At 41.0% G+C, this 20,299-nt stretch overlaps 2 protein-coding genes across 2 annotated transcripts in view; both read right to left on the bottom strand.

Moving 5' to 3' along the window:
• Positions 1–20,299, bottom strand: part of LOC112242185 (zinc finger protein 2-like) — a 61,204-nt gene that overhangs the window by 23,814 nt on the left and 17,091 nt on the right. The window lies entirely within an intron of this gene.
• On the bottom strand, positions 4,632–14,882 carry LOC121845800 (zinc finger protein 345-like). Its single transcript, XM_042317779.1, has 3 exons — positions 14,781–14,882; positions 7,044–7,260; positions 4,632–6,627 (listed from the first exon to the last, which is right to left on the bottom strand). Exons 2-3 carry the CDS (start codon positions 7,240–7,242, stop codon positions 4,853–4,855), a joined length of 1,974 nt encoding a protein of 657 aa, XP_042173713.1. The 5' UTR covers positions 7,243–7,260; positions 14,781–14,882; the 3' UTR covers positions 4,632–4,852.

Raw genomic sequence — 20,299 nt, 5'->3', positions numbered from 1 at the left:
TCCAGACCTGAAGACACTGCGCAATTGTGTGGATCGGAGAAAGTGTGAGAACTGATGACGTCATTTTGATCTTCTCTTTAAAATGAAATGTTCTTTGTATTTTGGGTCAGTACTCATCAAGAATAAATGCTGAACTTGTTTTTAAGACTGGTCCCTTTCTATTTCATGCAAAACTATACATTTACAACTTATTATGAAATAGAGAGTGTGAATTTCGTTTTGGCTACAAAACATATAGGAATTTAGAATTCCTCTAACACCTACTCCCTCAACCATTGAAACATGTTTGGAACAGCGTAAACAACACTAAATTCCATTTTTTTTTGTAAAAACAAAATATAGAAATCCTTTATTACAGCAAAGACTAAAACAGTTGCATGGATTTGTGAATTGCGGTTTATGTGTTGTTTAGGCCGGTTTATGTGTTGTTTAGGCCGGTTTATGTGTTGTTCAGGCCGGTTTATGTGTTGTTCAGGCCGGTTTCTGTGTTGTTTAGGCCGGTTTATGTGTTGTTTAGGCCGGTTTATGTGTTGTTCAGGCCGGTTTATGTGTTGTTTAGGCCGGTTTATGTGTTGTTTAGGCCGGTTTATGTGTTGTTTAGGCCGGTTTATGTGTTGTTCAGGCCGGTTTATGTGTTGTTCAGGCCGGTTTATGTGTTGTTCAGGCCGGTTTATGTGTTGTTTAGGCCGGTTTATGTGTTGTTCAGGCCGGTTTATGTGTTGTTTAGGCCGGTTTATGTGTTGTTTAGGCCGGTTTATGTGTTGTTCAGGCCGGTTTATGTGTTGTTTAGGCCGGTTTATGTGTTGTTTAGGCCGGTTTATGTGTTGTTTAGGCCGGTTTATGTGTTGTTTAGGCCGGTTTATGTGTTGTTTAGGCCGGTTTATGTGTTGTTCAGGCCGGTTTATGTGTTGTTCAGGCCGGTTTATGTGTTGTTTAGGCCGGTTTATGTGTTGTTCAGGCCGGTTTATGTGTTGTTCAGGCCGGTTTATGTGTTGTTCAGGCCGGTTTATGTGTTGTTCAGGCTTTATGTGTTGTTCAGGCCGGTTTATGTGTTGTTCAGGCCGGTTTATGTGTTGTTTTTAGGCAGGCGGTTTATGTGTTGTTGACAGGCAGTTTAGGCAGTTTATGTGTTGTTTAGGCGGTTTATGTGTTGTTTAGGCAGTTTATGTGTTGTTTAGGAAGAGCACTATTTATTTATTGTTCAGGCTACTAGGTTTATGTGTTGTTTAGGCCAGTTTATGTGTTGTTCAGGCCGGTTTATGTGTTGTTTAGGCCGGTTTATTTATTGTTCAGGCCGGTTTATGTGTTGTTTAGGCCGGTTTATTTATTGTTCAGGCTAATTACCCAAAACTCCCTTTGTTCTTTCATGTTAAAACTAAAATGCTTGATTGCATGAAAGACTCGCATGCTGTGCGATGACACGAAACGAAACGAACAAATGATTGATTGACACAGTGGAGCGACGTTACAGTATTAAGACTAAAAACAGGACGCGCTCTTAAGCCTACAGCTACGATGGCGGTTACGGAAGAGCACTATTATAAGAAGCCTACTAGGAATGACAATGACGTTATTATAATGACGATTGCGCCAATAACAACAAAGATGAAGGAGATGAAAAGAGAGGAGGAGGGTGTAGGAGCCAGAGCTGCAGGCATATTATGCGTGACAAACAGAGGCTGTTTTAAGATTATAATATTATTCTTCTGCCCGTTGGGAATAGTGTAAACAACACCAATACGAGGGTCAACTGTGCTGTTATGCACATAGCAACATGGTCTAGGAAATGGCGCCAAATTCAACGGCGCACTGAACATTATGTTTTAGCACCGTGACATATATATATATATACATATATATACATATATATATATATATATATACACATAAATATATATTTGTGACTGCACACCTAAAGAAATCTCGGTCGACCAACAACCTATCCACCGAACAATCGACCAGTAGACTAAAAATGGGGTCAGCCCTAATTTGGTTTCATTCATTGTTCCCTATATCCTTATCAGTCTTCCCAGTACCTGCCACTGAATAGCATTACGCTGCCACCACCATGCTTCCCAGTACCTGCCACTGAATAGCATTACGCTGCCACCACCATGCTTCATGGTAGGGATAGTGTTTGACGGATGATGAACTGTTCCTGTTTTTTTCCCCTTCAGACATAGAGCTTTGCATTCAGGCCAAATAGTTAAATGTTTGTCTCATCAGACCACAGAATATTTTTGCCTTTATGCTCTGAGTCTTTTAACATGCCTTTTGCAAACTCCAGGCCTGCTGTCATGTGGTTTTTTCTTAGGAGTGGCGTCCGTCTGGCCACTCTCCCATAAAGTCCAAATAAAGTGCTCTCTAGAGACGGTTGTCCTTCTGGCAGGTTCTCCCATCTCAGCCCAGGAACACTGGAATTCCGTCAGTGGTCATTGGGTTCTTGGTCACCTGCCTGAACAAGGTCCTTCTTGCCCCGGTTGCTCAGTTTGGTCAGATGGCCAGCTCGCCAATTCTGGGTAGTTCCATATTTTTTCCCTAACCCAATGATGGAGACCACTGTGCTTTTTGGAAACCTTCATCAGTTTAGACATGTTAAACCCTTCCAGAACCCAATGATGGAGACCACTGTGCTTTTTGGAAACCTTCATCAGTTTAGACATGTTAAACCCTTCCAGAACCCAATGATGGAGACCACTGTGCTTTTTGGAAACCTTCATCAGTTTAGACATGTTTTCCAGAACCCAATGATGGAGACCACTGTGCTTTTTGGAAACCTTCACATTTTGTTAAACCCTTCCATAACCCAATGATGGAGACCACTGTGCTTTTTGGAAACCTTCATCAGTTTAGACATGTTAAACCCTTCCCTAAAAACCCTGTAGTTTGGTCACTTATTTTGAGCAATACATTTTTTTTTATATTAAAATATTCAGGAAAGAAGAACCTTGCTGGATATAAAGTAGGTTAAAGCGTTCGCAATGAACTGGCAGGAAGTGTGAATGGCGAGAGCTTCTGTGATGTCATCCCATTGGCTGGTGGTAAAAAAAATCCTCTGTTCTCACCATCCGATGTTTATGTTTACAATGAAATGTATGACGTCACAATGGCCAACACTAGACCGATGAGCTGTTTTTAAAATATTATTTTTACAAAAACTGATCTAGTCTCTCTCCAGTCAGCAGGAAACAGATCTAGTCCCTCTCCATTCAGCAGGAAACTGATATAGTCTCTCTCCAGTCAGCAGGAAACAGATCTAGTCTCTCTCCAGTCAGCAGGAAACAGATCTAGTCTCTCTCCAGTCAGCAGGAAACAGATCTAGTCCCTCTCCAGTCAGCAGGAAACAGATCTAGTCCCTCTCCAGTCAGCAGGAAACAGATCTAGTCCCTCTCCATTCAGCAGGAAACTGATATAGTCTCTCTCCAGTAAGCAGGAAACTGATCTAGTCTCTCTCCAGTCAGCAGGAAACAGATCTAGTCTCTCTCCAGTCAGCAGGAAACAGATCTAGTCTCTCTCCAGTCAGCAGGAAACAGATCTAGTCTCTCTCCAGTCAGCAGGAAACAGATCTAGTCCCTCTCCAGTCAGCAGGAAACAGATCTAGTCTCTCTCCAGTCAGCAGGAAACAGATCTAGTCCCTCTCCAGTCAGCAGGAAACAGATCTAGTCTCTCTCCAGTCAGCAGGAAACAGATCTAGTCCCTCTCCATTCCGCAGGAAACAGATTTGGCAGTCAACCTGTCTACCTGTTCTCAATTATGGTGATACTATTTATAAAAGGGCAGGTTGTGCTAACGTGCGCTAATTTGATTAGCATGACTATTGTAAGTAACGGCAAACTTTCCAGGACATAGACATGTCTTACATGGGCAGAAAGCTTAAATTCCTGTTAATCTTACTGCACTGTTCAATTTACAGTAGCTATTACAGTGGAAAAATACCATGCTATTGTTTGAGGAGAATGCATAACAACAACAAAAACTTACCACAGCCAGAGATAAAATGTAGCTTAGTTTTATTTGATACATTAAATTGTTATTGTTCTATTTAAATATAGGAACTGGATTCTCCAGTTTGAACCCCTGCTGTCTCTGGCTCCACACCCAACCTGCCCGGCCATCTAGATGTGTGAAAGTTAATGTATAAGTTAATGATCCATCATTCCTGGGAGTATCAAGAATATGCATATCCTTGCTTCAGGTCCTGAGCTACAGGCAGTTAGATTTGGGTATGTCATTTTAGGTGAAAATTGGAGGGGGAAAAAAGGGTCCAATCCATAAGAGGATTTATTAACTTTATAGAGACTCCTTTGGTGTCTAGAGATTTAAGTAGATCAGCCTTTCGTTTCCTTGCGCCTTGTGTGTGGAACGATCTACAATGCAGGAATTAGTGCCTTCAGGGCCTTTCAGACGGTTATGAGACCTTGTTACTGAATAGGTTTGTTTTTTATGAATGTGTTTTGGTTTTCGTGTATTGTTGTGTACAATAACATGTATTTTAACGTGCATATGAATGTGTAGTTTAATGTGTTTATTGTGTATTCATGTGTATATGAATTGGTAGTTTAATGTGTATTGTGGTGCTATACAGGCCTCATCTGGAAAAAGAGACCTCGATCTCAGTATTGACTCCTGTCAAAATAAAGGTCAGATTAATACACTCTCCAGCACATTAGGTGGTGGTGGTATTCATGTTGAGTTCCTTTGTGAACTTCCAATACACTCATAGAAGTAAAAGAAGATGAAGATAGCCCTAAATGGTGCTGTCCATGACCATGTTGTCACAGAAGATGCCATTGCAAGGAAAGGTGTGAATTTCAACAGTTATTGAGTTAGCTTACGTATCCTCACTTCACCTTTATTTCAAGTTACTCTCCTCTCCCTCAACTTCTCCCTCTCCTCCCTCCTCCTCCTCTTGGACAATCACATTGAAAGCACAGGCAGGCTTCGCTCCAATGGATATTCGCTCATGCCTTTTTAGACTTCTTAGCTGAGTGAATCTCTCTCCACACTGAGTGCAGTGGTAAGGCTTCTCTCCACTGTGTGATCTCTGATGATTCTTTAGGTCTCCCGCAAAACGGAAATTATTTCCGCACATTGAGCAGTGGTAAGGTTTCTCACCTGTATGAATTCTCTGATGTTCTTTAAGGCTTCCTGAATGATTGAAACTCTTCCCACATGTGGTGCAGTGGTAAGGCTTCTCTCCACTATGTACTCTTTCGTGTCTCTTAAGGTTTACTTTCTCACTGAAACCCCTCCCACATTGGGAGCAGTGGAAAGGTTTCTCTCCGGTGTGTACTCTTTGATGATTTTTTAGATTACTTGAGGAACGGAAACTCTTCTCACATTGAGGGCAGGGGTAACGACCACGACCAAGTAGTCTTGATATATCTGGGTCAACTACACCACTATTGTCCTCCTCTTCCTCAACATCTCTCTTTTCCTCCACATTGATTTCCCTCTCACTCTCCTCCTCCTGGAGAAATACATTGAACGCACAGACAGGCGTCTCTCCAATATGTATCCTCTGATGACTTTTAAGAATTCTTAGCTGAGTGAATCCCTTCCCACACAGAGAGCATTGGTAAGGCTTCTCTCCACTGTGTGATCTCTGATGATTCTTTAGGTCTCCTGCGAAACGGAAATTCTTTCCGCACAGAGAGCAGTGGTAAGGCTTCTCCCCTGTATGTATTCTCTGGTGTTTCTTAAGGTTTCCTGGCTGACTGAAACTCTTCCAACAAAGAGAGCAGTGGTACGGCTTCTCCCCTGTATGTACTCTTTGATGTTCCTTAAGGCTTCCAGAATGATTGAAGCTCTTCCCACATTGGGTGCAGTGGTAAGGCTTCTCTCCACTATGTACCCTCTCGTGTCTCGTGAGGTTGACTTTTTCACTGAAACTCTTCCCACATGTGGCACAGTGGAAAGGTTTCTCTCCAGTATGTACTCTGTCATGATTTTTTAGATTACCTGAAGAACTGAAACTCTTTCCACATTGAGGACAGGGGTAACTCCCACGACCAGGAAGTCTTGATGTACCTAGGTCAATTACACAACTATTTTCTTCCTCAACTTCTCCCTTTTCCTTCTCATCGATTTCCTTCTCATCCTCCTCCTCTTTGACAATCAAATTTAAAGCACAGGCAGGCTTCTCTCCAATGTGTATTCGCTGATGACTTTTTAGGTTTCCTGGCTGATTGAAACTCTTCCCACAAAGAGAGCAGTGGTAAGGCTTCTCTTCACTGTGGGATCTCTGGTGAGTCTTCAGGTCTCCTGCCCGACTGAAACTCTTCCCGCAAAGAGAGCAGTGGTAAGGTTTCTCCCCTGTATGTATTCGCAGGTGTTGCTTAAGGCTTCCTGAATGATTGAAGTTCTTCCCACATGTGGTACAGTGGTAAGGCTTTTCTCCACTATGTACTCTCTCATGTCTCTTAAGGTTTACTTTCTCACTGAAACTCTTCCCACATGTTGAGCAGTCGAAAGGTTTCTCTCCAGTGTGTACTCTTTGATGATTCTTTAGGTTAGTTGAGGAACTGAAACTCTTCTCACATTGAGGACAGGGGTAACTCCCACGCCCAGGTAGTCTTGATGCTGTGGAACTGGGCTCGTTGTCTGGGTCTGGGTTGGGGCCCTCTCCTATAAGAATATAAACAGAGATAGGGTAAGATACAGACAGAGAAAGTATTTAAGCTTAACAATGCAGGATTCAATAGTCATTAGGATTAACAGGGTATTGAAATAAATACTTTGCAAGGGGCTTGTTGCATCACACATATATAATACAATTGTCAAATTACAATGCATTGCACATTGGTCTGTAGCCATTTTTGTTTTGGCACTCGCCTTCCCTCTTACACATACAGAAGCCTGAGGGGTATACTGCAAAGCAGAATCAATGAGTTAGCCTGCTAACTTGCTTAAATATTCTGAATTAACATTTTATTCAACACCCAAAAACATATGTAAGTTTACATTTCTTAATGAACCAGAAAATCAATAGTTATTTTGGGTTGTTTACCTCTGAACCAAAGAGGATGTTAGCCTGAATTTACCTGAGTCAACAGAGTTCCTGTCCTCCTCTCTCCCTTCCTCCTCCCGCTCATTGATTTCTCTCTCCTCGCCCTCCTCCTTGACAATCACATTGAATTCCCCTGTTTGACTGCAGTTATCCAGCATCACTGACAGCATCTCTGGACCCTGCTGTGAGCTTCTCTGGGCTGGAACACTACAACCAGAACCCGGTTCAGACATGGTAGGCTTGAGGTGGATCTAAAAGAGGAGACCAAGAGAGTTCAGGATGATTTTCACAAACCTAGATCGTGGTATAGCTGCAGAAAAGACAAACATCTAAGATAGCTATCCACACATCCTGTCCAGCAGGAATCCTTTTTCCCTAAAATAAAAAAGAAGTACTTTCTTGTGTTAGAATAAGGGACAATTCCAAGGTAACAGAGTGATGCTGAGTTAAACCTAAAAAAAAATAAAAAGTTTCCTTTTTCTCTCCAATTTCGTGGCATCTCAATTGGTAGTTACAGTCTTGTCCCATTGCTGCAAATCCCTTATGGACTCGGGAGAGGCGAAGGTCGAGAGCCGTGCATCCTCCGAAACACGACCCAGCCAAGCCGCACACAATGCGACACAATGCCCGCTTAACCCGGAAGTCAGCCGCACCAATGTGTCAGAGGAAATACCGTACACCTGGCTACTGTGTCAGCGTGCATACGCCCGGCCCGCCACAGGAGTCGCTGGAGCGGGATGGGACAAGGAAATCTCAGCCTTCCAAACCTTCTCCTAACCCGGACGATGCTGGGTCTCCCAGTCATGACCAGCTGTGACACAGCCTGGGATCAAATCCGTGTCTGTAGTGACACCTCAAGCACTGCGATGCAGGGCCTTAGACTGCTGTGCCACTCGGGAGTTCCCCTCAAATTGATTTTAACAAACAATTGGTCCCCCCAAAAATGTGACCCTCCGTTGAATTTCAAAATCCCGATGTGGCCCTTGAGCCAAACAGTTTGCCCACCCCTTCTATAGACTCTAGTGAGTAGGCTGGACCCTGGTTTTATAGACACACAATCGATTATGTACGGTGCAGTATTTATGTCCAATATGACAAACAAGTGGATTAAAGCTGATTGGCCACTCTTTAAAGGGCCGCAAAATGAGCAGCGACGCTCCTGGGGGTGTAGACTCAGTGGACTTGGAGACTAGAAGTGTTCCTGGGGGTGTAAACTCAGTGGACTTGGAGACTAGAAGTGTTCCTGGGGGTGTAACCTCAGTGGACTTGGAGACTAGAAGTGTTCCTGGGGGTGTAGACTCAGTGGACTTGGAGACTAGAAGTGTTCCTGGGGGTGTAGACTCAGTGGACTTGGAGACTAGAAGTGTTCCTGGGGGTGTAACCTCCGTGGACTTGGAGACTAGAAGTGTTCCTGGGGGTGTAACCTCCGTGGACTTGGAGACTAGAAGTGTTCCTGGGGGTGTAACCTCCGTGGACTTGGAGACTAGAAGTGTTCCTGGGGGTGTAACCTCAGTGGACTTGGAGACTAGAAGTGTTCCTGTGACTAGAAGCTCCGACGAAGGCCTCGAGGCCCGTACGTAAAGCTCCGACGAAGGCCTCGAGGCCCGTACGTAAAGCTCCGACGAAGGCCTCAAAGCCCGTACGTAAAGCTTATTAAAGAGCAGTGATACTATCAATAGCAGTGTGCAGGTTTCTTCTTTTTTCTCATTTTATTCAACTTACCAGGCACCTGCAAATAAAGATAGCTCAGATGTGCGAAAGGCCTTTTGAACTATCATAACAAGTATAAAATATATAGATAATTCTGCACATTTTCGCACTAATTATACATTTACAAAGTCACTCAAGACACAGACGTCACTGGATTCCAATCGAGCAGGTAGTTCTAAATATATAACTTTCATAGCTGTATGATACAGAATGCGACCGACAGTCATGGCCAAACGTTTTGAGAATGAAAAATATTACTTTCCACAAAGTTTGCTGCTTCAGTGTCTTTAGATATTTTTGTCAGATGTTACTATGGAATACTGAAGTATAATTACAAGCATTTCATAAGTGTCAAAGGCTTTTATTGACAATTACATGAAGTTGATGCAAAGAGTCAATATTTGCAGTGTTGACCCTTCTTTTTCAAGACCTCTGCAATCTGCCCTGGCATGCTGTCAATTAACTTCTGGGCCACATCCTGACTGATGGCAGCCTATTCTTGCATAATCGATGCTTGGAGTTTGTCAGAATTTGTGGGGTTTTGTTTGTCCACCTGCCTCTTGATGATTGACCACAAGTTCTCAATGGGATTAAGGTCTGGGGAGTTTCCTGGCCATGGACCCAAAATATCGATGTTTTGTTCCACGAGCCACTTAGTTGAGTCACTTAGTTATCACTTTTGCCCTATGGCAAGGTGCTCCATCATGCTGGAAAAGGCATTGTTCGTCACCAAACTGTTCCTGGATGGTTGGGAGAAGTTGCTCTCTGAGGATATGTTGGTACCATTCTTTATTCATGGCTGTGTTCTTAGGCAAAATTGTGAGTGAGCCCACTCCTTGGCAGAGAAGCAACCCCACACATGTATGGTCTCAGGATGCTTTACTGTTGGCATGACAAAGGACTGATTTTTCAATATCAGTCTGTCCCTGATGTTTCTCCTGGAGAGAAGTGGCTTCTTTGCTGCCCTTCTTGACACCAGGCCATCCTCCAAAAGGCTTCGCCTCACTGTGCGTGCAGATGCACTCACACCTGCCTGCTGCCATTCCTGAGCAAGCTCTGTACTGGTTGTGCCCTGATCCCGCAGTTGAATCAACTTTAGGAGACGGTCCTGGCGCTTGCTGGACTTTCTTGGATGCCCTGAAGCCTTCTTCACAACAATTGAACCGCTCTCCTTGAAGTTCTTGATGATCCGATAAATGGTTGATTTAGGTGCAATCTTACTGGCAGCAATATCCTTGCCTGTGAAGCCCTTTTTGTGCAAAGCAATGATGACGGCACGTGTTTCCTTGCAGATAACCATGGTTGACAGAGGAAGAACAATGATTCCAAGCACCACCCTTCTTTTGAAGCGTCCAGTCTGTTATTCAAACTCCATCAGCATGACAGAGTGATCTCCAGCCTTGTCCTCGTCAACACTCACACCTGTGTTAACTTCTTGTGCCTTAGATCCTGCTAACGGGATCGATATGACAACAGCCAGTGAAAGTGCAGGGCGCCAAATTCATAACAGAAATCTCAGAAGTATTTTACACCATTTTAAAATATAAACTTGTTGTTAATCCCACCACAGTGTCCGATTTCAAAAGGCTTTACGGCGAAAGCACACCAAACGATTATGTTAGGTCTGCACCTAGTCACAAAAAACACAGCCATTTTTCCAGCCAAAGAGAGGAGTCACAAAAAGCAAAAATAGAGATCAAATTAATCACTAACCTTTGATGATCTTCATCAGATGACACTCATAGGACTTCATGTTACACAATACATGTATGTTTTGTTCGATAAAGTTCATATTTATATACAAAAATCTGAGTTTACATTGGCGCGTTACGTTCAGTAGTTCCAAAACATCTGGTGATTTTGCAGAGAGCCACATCAAGTTACAGAAATACTCATCATAAATGTTGACGAAAATACAAGTGTTATGCATGGAACTTTAGATATACTTATTCTTAATGCAACCGCTGTGTCAGAGTTCAAAAAAGCTTTACCAAAAAAGCACACCATGCAATAATCTGAGTACAGCGCTCAGACAACAAAACAAGCCATACAGATATCCGCCATGTTGTGGAGTCAGAAGTCAGAAATAGCATTATAAATATTCACTTACTTTTGATGATCTTCATCAGAATGCACTCCCAGGAATCCCAGTTCCACAATAAATGTTTGATTTGTTCGATAAAGTCCATCATTTATGTCCAAATACCTCCTTTTGTTAACGCGTTTAGCCCAGTAATCCAAATTCATGAGGCGCGAGCAGACAAAGTCAAAAAATTCCGTTACAGTCCGTAGAAACATGTCAAACGATGTATAGAATCAATCTTAAGGATGTTTTTATCATAAATCTGCAATAATGTTCCAACAGGAGAATTCCTTTGTCTGTAGAAATGCAATGGAACGCAAGCTAACTCACGTGAATGCGCGTGGTCAGCTCATGGCACTCTGGCAGACCTCTGACTTATTCAGCTCCCATTCCCCCCTCCTTCACAGTAGAAGTGTCAAACAAGGTTCTAAAGACTGTTGACATCTCGTGGAAGCCTTAGGAAGTGCAATATGACCCCATAGACACTGTATATTCGATAGGCAATAACTTGAAAAACTACAAACCTCACATTTCCCACTTCCTGGTTGGATTTTTTTTCAGGTTTTTGCCTGCCAAATGAGTTATATTATACTCACAGACATCATTCAAACAGTTTTAGAAACTTCAGCGTGTTTTCTATCCAATACTAGTAATGATATGCATATATTAGCATATATATTCTACTAATAATATGCATATATTAGGAACTGGGCATGAGTAAGCAGGCAGTTTACTCTGGGCACCTTATTCATCAAAGCTACTCAATACTGCCCCCAGCCATAAGAAGTTAACGAAAGAATCACTGACATGATGTCAGCTGGTCCTTTGTGGCAGGGCTGAAATGCAATGGAAATGTTTTTTGGGGATTCAGTTCATTTGCATGGCAAAGAGAGACTTTGCAATTAATCTGATCACCTTTCATAACATTCTGGAGTATATGCAAATGTTACGCCCCTGAAAACAGGGGAGAAATAATCACGAGAGTGATAAGGTGTTGTATTCTCAATTCAACGTTTAGTTCAATCATTTCACAAAAGTAACACATTACAAAACAACAGAAAACCCATTATACAAATAACACAGCAAATATCTTATTAACAACGCCCATGTTCATTCACAATCGACATAAAATGGCAGCTACTCTCAGTACGATTCTTCACTTCAACCGAGCAGGGCTAATATTACTCTCTTCAAACTTAACTCTAACTTCCTCAAGACGTTACTAAGACACACCTTAAACACTCTTGACATGTTAGCGAGTTATAACATTTAAATTACTATTTTTATCATCAATAAAGTACCTGAAAACAGGGGAGAAATAATCACGACAGTGATACGGTGTTGTATTCTCAATTTAACGTTTAGTTCAATGAGAAAAGACCGCGATTTTCCCCAGGAATATGGGTGGAGACCAGAGCAATCGATCTCCGGCTCATAGATTAAGAGCATTTCGTAGATCACAGATTAACACTTTTAGGCACTACAAAATAAAGTAATCAATATAACGTTTACACATTACTCTCACAATTCGTACCCTTTGACAGATTTGAACTTTAACACAATTATATGAATGTTATCAATCTCTATCAACTAATACTGAATGCATCTTTTTAACCTTAGATGTTTTAAGATCCTCACATACTATGAACTTACTAATACTTTTTAATGTATAACAGGCTATGAATATTTCCTTTAACCTGTCACACAAATTGCCATCATACAAACTGAGTCAGCAGACTTTGTGAAAATTAATATTTGTGTCATTCTCAAAACTTTTGGCCAAGACTGTATACACAGATAGGAAGAGATGCCTAACTTGGCTGCAAATCTGTCTCCCTCCAGCAGGTGGCGTTTTCTCGTTGTTTTGCCCACCAAGCAAGGAGTTTTTGTATGGAGGTCAATGAGAGTGAGTCGAATTTGGTCAACAACAAAAAAACAATGGCTTATTTGCTACACAAGGTTTATTTGATCGAATAGAGTTTTCGGAATGTTCAAGTAGTTTGAGTGCACTGATATAAGTAGGACACTATTTTGGAGTTGTCTCGAGATGGCTATGCATATTCATGGCATGAGGCTAGTAGCATTAATAAAATCAAATGTTATTGGTCACGCATACACATGGTCAGCAGATGTTCTCACGAGTGTAGCAAAATTCTTGTGCTTGTAGTTCTGACAGTGCAGCAATATCTAACAAGTAATCTAACAATTCCACAACAACTACCTAATACACACAAATCTAAGTAAAGAGATGGAATATATACATATAAATATATGGATGAGCAATGACCGAGCGGCAAAGGCAAGATGCAATAGATGGTATAAAATACAGTATATACATATGAGATGAGTAATGCAAGATATGTAAACATTATTAAAGTGGCATTATTAAAGTGACATAGCATCTCGAATCCATTGAATACAGGCGGTTGACGTCAACAACCCTCATCAAATATTCAAAAAAGGATTACAATAATGAGATGTATCGACCAATTCAAAGAAAGGATAGGGGGGGAGCTAGACAGCCCACCGTGCCGCTTTGTAGACAACCACTCCCATTACTAGGGCGGAGATACATGCATCATCTCAGTATATACATAATGTTTGTATGAAAAAATAAATAAGAAATACCCACACTATTTCCTTTTTAGGTTCCTGATTATCCACCCCACAGTAGGTGTCGGAATGCACATCCAATTGTTGAGAACGCCATTATACCATAGAAGAAGAAGATCTGTGACCCCGAAATACTTAGTTACTTTTCCCTGCTTCACAGCTGCATTATTTTTTGATGGAAACCCGAATTTTGCTTCTTATGACGACATTCCTTATTCATTTGCTTGAAAAAGTCATGGGAAACGGACCATGCATTGATCATCACAATATTTATATTGTAATGAAACAGGATGGGAGCAGGACTCGAGCCCTCGACCTTCTAGCCCCGAAGTCCAGCGCGCTATCGACTGTGCCGCAAAAGCATTCTCAAGCGGCAGAGACGATATCCGCGTTTATAAACACAGGGTCGTTACAATAGTTATATTTTTGAGAACTTTTACTTCACTACATTTCTAAAGAAAAGTATGTACTTTTACTCCACAGTTTCCCTGACACCCATTACATGTTGAATGCTTAGCAGGACATGAAAATGGTCAATTTCACACACTTATCAAGATAACATCCCTGGTCATCCCTCCTACCTAATCTGGCCGATTCACTAAACACAAATGCTTCGTTTTTAAATTATGCCTGAGTGTTGGGGTGTGTCCCTAGCATTACATTTACTTTTGATACTTAAGTATATTTAAAACCTAATACTTTTAGACGTTTACTCAAGTAGTATTTTACTGGGTGACTTTTATTTGAGTCATTTTCTATTAAGATATCTTTACTTTTACTCAAGTATGACAACCACTTTTTTTCCCATCACTGCGTCGAATTTATGGAACGTGCACGCGTAGGTGCATACGTGGACGGCTTGGCAGAAATTGTAGCTGAAGGTTGAATTTTTGTTGCACAAATATCCAGATGATGCTGCGTACCATTTTGCGCAATGACACTGTAGGTTTGTTCAAGGGATTAACTGTTTGCATAAACCGGTAGCCGGGAAGTCATAATTTTGCGAGCTATCTACCTAGATAGGTTAGTTATACAACATATATAGTTTAGCTATCTGTGGCTAAACAATGAGCAGCCGGTTTGCTATTTCCTTGGTACAGTCATTTTACTCACGATGAGTCGACAGCTGGCTAACTATTAAATAAAAGTCACACTTCAACCGTGACCCTGAAATAAAGTTAGCATGTTAGCTAGCTAGCTACACAAACGGGTTTTGACGGGAGATGTGTTGCTAACAGCTAACTAGCTGGGGAACAACAAAACCAGGCCGCGGAAACCAGTGCGGTTTCATCCTGGAATGTGTTGGTTTACAGACCGTGTTACAAGCATCATTAAAACAAACAATAATCATTAGCAATAGGTTACCTGGAACTGATTTCCTGTTTGGCTGAAAATAATTGGATATGGTGAGGTCTCGTAGAGCAGAGGAAACAATGTATCCACTTTCCGAGTGCGTTTGGGCTGGATTATGAGATGCTGCAGGAAATGTTCGTGAGCGTCATATCAGCGTAGTATTTATGCATGTTTTGTTAGCCTCTTTGACAGACAGGCCAAACAAATGCAAATATATATATATATACCTTTATTTTTTAATTACAATGACGGCATCCAATAACAGTTGTACCTTTTCAGCTCAGGGATTCGAACCAGCAACCTTTCAGGTTACTAGTCTAACGCTCTAACCACTAGGCTGGCTACCTGTCGCCCCAAAACATGACAGCTTTTATTACATTAGATTTCTATCTATCTGATGTTATATTATTTACAACAGTGCGGTCAGTGTATAGCATCTGTTATCCTTCATTTATTATCACCATGTTACTATACTGACTTGTCATCGATAAAGACCAACATAATCCACTTTCAGTGAAGAAGAGGAGCCACACAGACAGTTGGAACTGTATTTATAATTCAGTTGAAGGATAGTTGACAACATTTCACAGTTTACAAGCAGATCATGACATAACAACACACTCATATTGTTGACTTTGGATGTCAATTAGAGGTCTTCATATACCCGAGACCAGGGCCCATTCTGGTCTGAAATTCTAACCTGTCCCTCGGGTCCTGTTTGATTGTCATCGGGTCTATGTAACTACAGCTGATAGATCCGAATGGACCAAAGGCTCTGCATAGTCTATATTTATTTTACGCTAATACGGGGGAAATGATTGATTTATAGAAGGTCTAGCCAACATACACTAAACAAAAATATAAACGCAACGTGTAAAGCGTTGGTCCCATGATTCCTGAGCTGGAATAAAAGATCCCAGAAATGTTCCATAAGCACCAAAAGCTTATTTCTCTCAAAATGTTGTGCACAAATTTGTTTACATCCCTGTTAGTGAGCATTTCTCTTTTGCCAAGATAATCCATCTACCGGACAGGTGTGGAATATCAAGAATCAGATAAAACAGCATTATCATTACAGAGGTGAACCTTGTGCTGTGGACAATAAAAGGCCACTGTTTTGAGGTAGCGTGCAATTGGCATGATGACTGCAGGAATGTCCACCAGAGCTGTTGCCAGAGAAACAAATGCTAATTTCTATACCATAAGCCGCCAATGTCGTTTTAGAGAATTTGGCAGTATGTCCAAACAGCCTGGTCCAAACAGCCTCACATCCGCAGGCCATGTGTATGGTGTCATGTGGACGAGCGGTTTGGTTTTCTGATGTCAACGTTGTGAACAGAGTGCCCCATGTTAGCATTGGGGTTATGGTACGGGCAGGCATAAACGACAGACAATGAACAAAATTGCATTTTATAGATGGCAATTTGAATGTTCAGAGATACCGTGACGAGATCCCAAGGCCCATTGCTGAGCCATTCATCCGTCGGCCATCACCTCATGTTTCAGCATGACAATGCACGGCAACATGTCGCAAGGATCTGTATGTAGGAGAGTTAAAATGGCTAGTCCATCAAACTTAAAATGATTAGAATAGTACACAACACAGAAAATAACATCCAGGTTAAGGGTCAGAGGCCCAAGCCCGCGAACAGGAATGTTCCAAATTCAGACTGAAGGAGGAGTCAGGAACTTTACTTTTGGTTTCTATTTCATTTGTTGAACTACTAGTACTACCTGTTAATGTTAAGGAAGTAGCTACAGTAGTACTACCTGTTAATGTTAAGGAAGTCGCTACGGTAATACGGTCTGTTAATGTTAAGGAAGTCATGTTACAGTAGTACTGCCTGATGTTAAGGAAGCAGCTACAGTAGTACTGCCTGATGTTAAGGAAGTAGCTACAGTAGTACTGCCTGATGTTAAGGAAGTAGCTACAGTAGTACTGCCTGATGTTAAGGAAGTAGCTACAGTAGTACTGCCTGTTAATGTTAAGGAAGTAGCTACAGTAGTACTGCTTGTTAATGTTAAGGAAGCAGCTACAGTAGTACTGCCTGATGTTAAGGAAGTAGGTACAGTAGTACTGCTTGTTAATGTTAAGGAAGTAGCTACAGTAGTACTGCTTGTTAATGTTAAGGAAGTAGCTACAGTAGTACTACATGTTAATGTTAAGGAAGTAGCTACAGTAGTACTGCTTGTTAATGTTAAGGAAGTAGCTACAGTAGTACTGCCTGTTAATGTTAAGGAAGTAGCTTCAGTAGTACTGCCTGTTAATGGTATAGCTTCAGTAGTACTGCCTGTTAATGTTAGGTAAGCCTAGCTACAGTAGTACTGCCTGTTAATGTTAAGGAAGTAGCTACAGTAGTACTGCTTGTTAATGTTAAGGAAGTAGCTTCAGTAGTACTAATGGTAAGGAAGTAGCAGTAGTACTGCCTGTTAATGTTAAGGAAGTAGCTTCAGTAGTACTGCCTGTTAATGGTAAGGAAGTAGCTACAGTAGTAGTGCTTGTTAATGTTAAGGAAGTAGCTACAGTAGTAGTGCTTGTTAATGTTAGCTACAGTAGTACTGCTTGTTAATGTTAAGGAAGTAGCTACAGTAGTAGTGCAATGTAGTACTGCTGCTTGTTAATGTTAAGGAAGTAGCTACAGTAGTACTGCTTGTTAATGTTAAGGTAGCTTCAGTAGTACTGCCTGTTAATGGTTAAGGAAGTAGCTTCAGTAGTACTGCCTGTTAATGGTAAGGAAGTAGCTTCAGTAGTACTGCCTGTTAATGGTTAGTAGTGCTTGTTAATGTTAGCTACAGTAGTACTGCTTGTTAATGTTAAGGAAGTAGCTACAGTAGTAGTGCTTGTTAATGTTAAGGAAGTAGCTACAGTAGTACTGCCTGATGTTAAGGAAGTAGCTACAGTAGTACTGCCTGTTAATGTTAAGGAAGTAGCTTCAGTAGCTGGATGATATTTAAAAAAATCTCTTTAGAATCGGACCCTTTTTGAATTTTTGGCCGAAAATGACATACCCAAATCTAACGTGTAGCTCAGGACCTAAAGCAAGGATATACATATTCTTGATACCATTTGAAAGGAAACACTTTGAAGTTTGTGGAAATGTGAAATGAATGTAGGAGAATATAACACATTAGATCTGGTAAAAGATAATACACAGAAAAAAACATGCATTTTTTGTATTTTTTTGTACCATCATCTTTGAAATGCAAGAGAAAGGCCATAATGTATTATTCCAGCCCAGGCACAATTTAGCTTTTGGACACTACATGGCAGCAGTGTAGGTGCAAAGTTTTAGACTGATCCAATGAACCATTGCACTTATGTTCAAAATGTATCAAGACTGCCCAAATGTGCCTAATTGGTTTATTAATTACTTTTCAAGTTCATAACTGTGCACTCTCCTCAAACAATAGCATGGTATTATTTCACTGTAATAGCTACTGTAAATGGGACAGTGCAGTTAGATTAGAAAGAATTTCAGCTTTCTGCCAATATCAGATATGTCTATGTCCTGGCAAATGGTCTTGTTACTTAAAACCTCATGCTAATCGCATTAGCCTACGTTAGCTCAACCGTCCCGAGGGGGACCCACCAATCCTGTAGAGGTTGATATTAACATCTACTATTTTTATGTCATGGAATGTATTTTATTTCATCTGGGTGCTTACGTCACTTACTAACACCCTGACACTACCCGTAGTTCCCGTTCTCCTCAGTCTGAGAAAACACTGAGAAAGGTATGTGTCGCAGATTACTCCTTGTGTAGAAGTCCACAAATTTAAATAAATTAAGCATCCCAATGTTAATGCTATGGGTATTGTTATATGGGAGTGTGAGACGATTGAAACTATGGAACTTTCAGAAATGTATCGTTATTGATATAGTTTTACAGAGTGCTGAAAAGTATTGCAGTTGCTAGCTAGCATGTCCTTCTGTGATGCAGATGGTTTGCTGAGCTGCCGACGTATGTTAGCATTGCATTATGGGAGATGTAGAGAAAGAACAACTCGTCATATGGTGCCTTGGAGACTGATGTATTCCTGTCTCGTCTTTTCATAATACCATTGCAGATCTATGTAAAAGCCCAAAATAGACAGCTCTGGTGTCGCTCTTAATTTCTTGGTTTTTCTTCTGTGATACATAAAAAGACCGCTACATATACACACAATTCCTGGAAACTGAAAATGTCTCAGTTCTTCCATGGCCTGCATTCTCACCAGACACGTCACCCATTGAGCATGTTTGGGATGTTCGATTTATACGACAGCATCTTCCAGTTCCCAGTCATGTGAAATCCATAGATTAGGGCCTAAAGGAATTTATTTCAATTGACTGATTTTCCTTATATGAACTGTAACTCAGTAAAATCTTAGAAATAGTTGCATGTTGCGTTAATATTTCTCCCCCCAGTATAAATACAAAATGCAAGCAGAAATAAACAATCAGTTATACGGTCCTCAATCAGCTTTCTGAATGACCCCTTAGCAGCATCAAAACATCACATTTAACAACATTTTGAAGACTGTTCCACAAATAAGGTGCAAGAAGACTAAAAGCTGATGTACCGAACTCAGTAGAGACCAAAGGAGTTTCCAGAGTTAACAATCCCTGAGACCGGGTGTGGTCAACAGGTTAGCTACGGTGAGACTTTTTGTAAAAGGGCTTTATAAATTAAAACATAGCAATTTATTTACCTACGTAACAGCGGGTCAACCAACTTGCTGGTAGAGAATGCAGCGATGACATCACAGAGGGCCAACCAACTTGCTGGTAGAGAATGCAGCGATGACATCACAGAGGGTCAACCAACTTGCTGGTAGAGAATGCAGTGATGACATCACAGAGGGCCAACCAACTTGCTGGTAGAGAATGCAGTGATGACATCACAGAGGGCCAACCAACTTGCTGGTAGAGAATGCAGTGATAGTGATGACATCACAGAGGGCCAACCAACTTACTGGTAGAGAATGCAGTGATGAGTACTAAAACTGTCTCCCGTAATAAAGAGCATTGCGCTATGATAAACTGCATCTAACTGCATTGTTACATTACAGCCTTGTTCTAAAATGGATAAATAAAACAATTCCTAGCAATTTAGACACAATAATGACAAAGCGAAAACAGGTTTTTTAGAAACCTTTGCAAATGGATGAAATAAAAAAACAGATACCTTATTTACATAAGTATTCAGACCCTTTCCTATGGGACTTGAAATTGAGCTCAGGTGCCTCCTGTTTCCATTGATCATCCTTGAGATGTTTCTACAACTTGATTGATTGGACATGAATTGGATAGGCATACACCTGTCTATATACAGTGCATTTGGAAAGTATTCAGACAACTTCTTAAACATTTTGTTACATTACAGCCTTATTCTAAAATGGATTAAAAAGTTTCCCCCCCTCATCAATCTACACACAATACTCTAATCCAGAATGACAAAACAAGAATAGTTTAGACATTTTTGCTAATTTATTACAAATAAAAAACTGAAATATCACATTTACATAAGTATTCAGACCCTTAACTCAGT

The sequence above is a fragment of the Oncorhynchus tshawytscha genome, unplaced genomic scaffold, assembly GCF_018296145.1.
Source record: "Oncorhynchus tshawytscha isolate Ot180627B unplaced genomic scaffold, Otsh_v2.0 Un_contig_11018_pilon_pilon, whole genome shotgun sequence".
NCBI lineage: Eukaryota > Metazoa > Chordata > Actinopteri > Salmoniformes > Salmonidae > Oncorhynchus > Oncorhynchus tshawytscha.
This window is presented reverse-complemented; position numbering and strand designations above follow the sequence as displayed.

Excerpts from the sequence above, each read along its gene's own strand:
- LOC121845800 (XM_042317779.1), bottom strand. The coding sequence starts at position 7,242 with ATGTCTGAACCGGGTTCTGGTTGTAGTGTTCCAGCCCAGAGAAGCTCA. Across the intron at positions 6,628-7,043 it reads CAGGAACTCTGTTGACTCAG|GAGAGGGCCCCAACCCAGAC; the intron begins GTAAATTCAGGC and ends ATATTCTTATAG.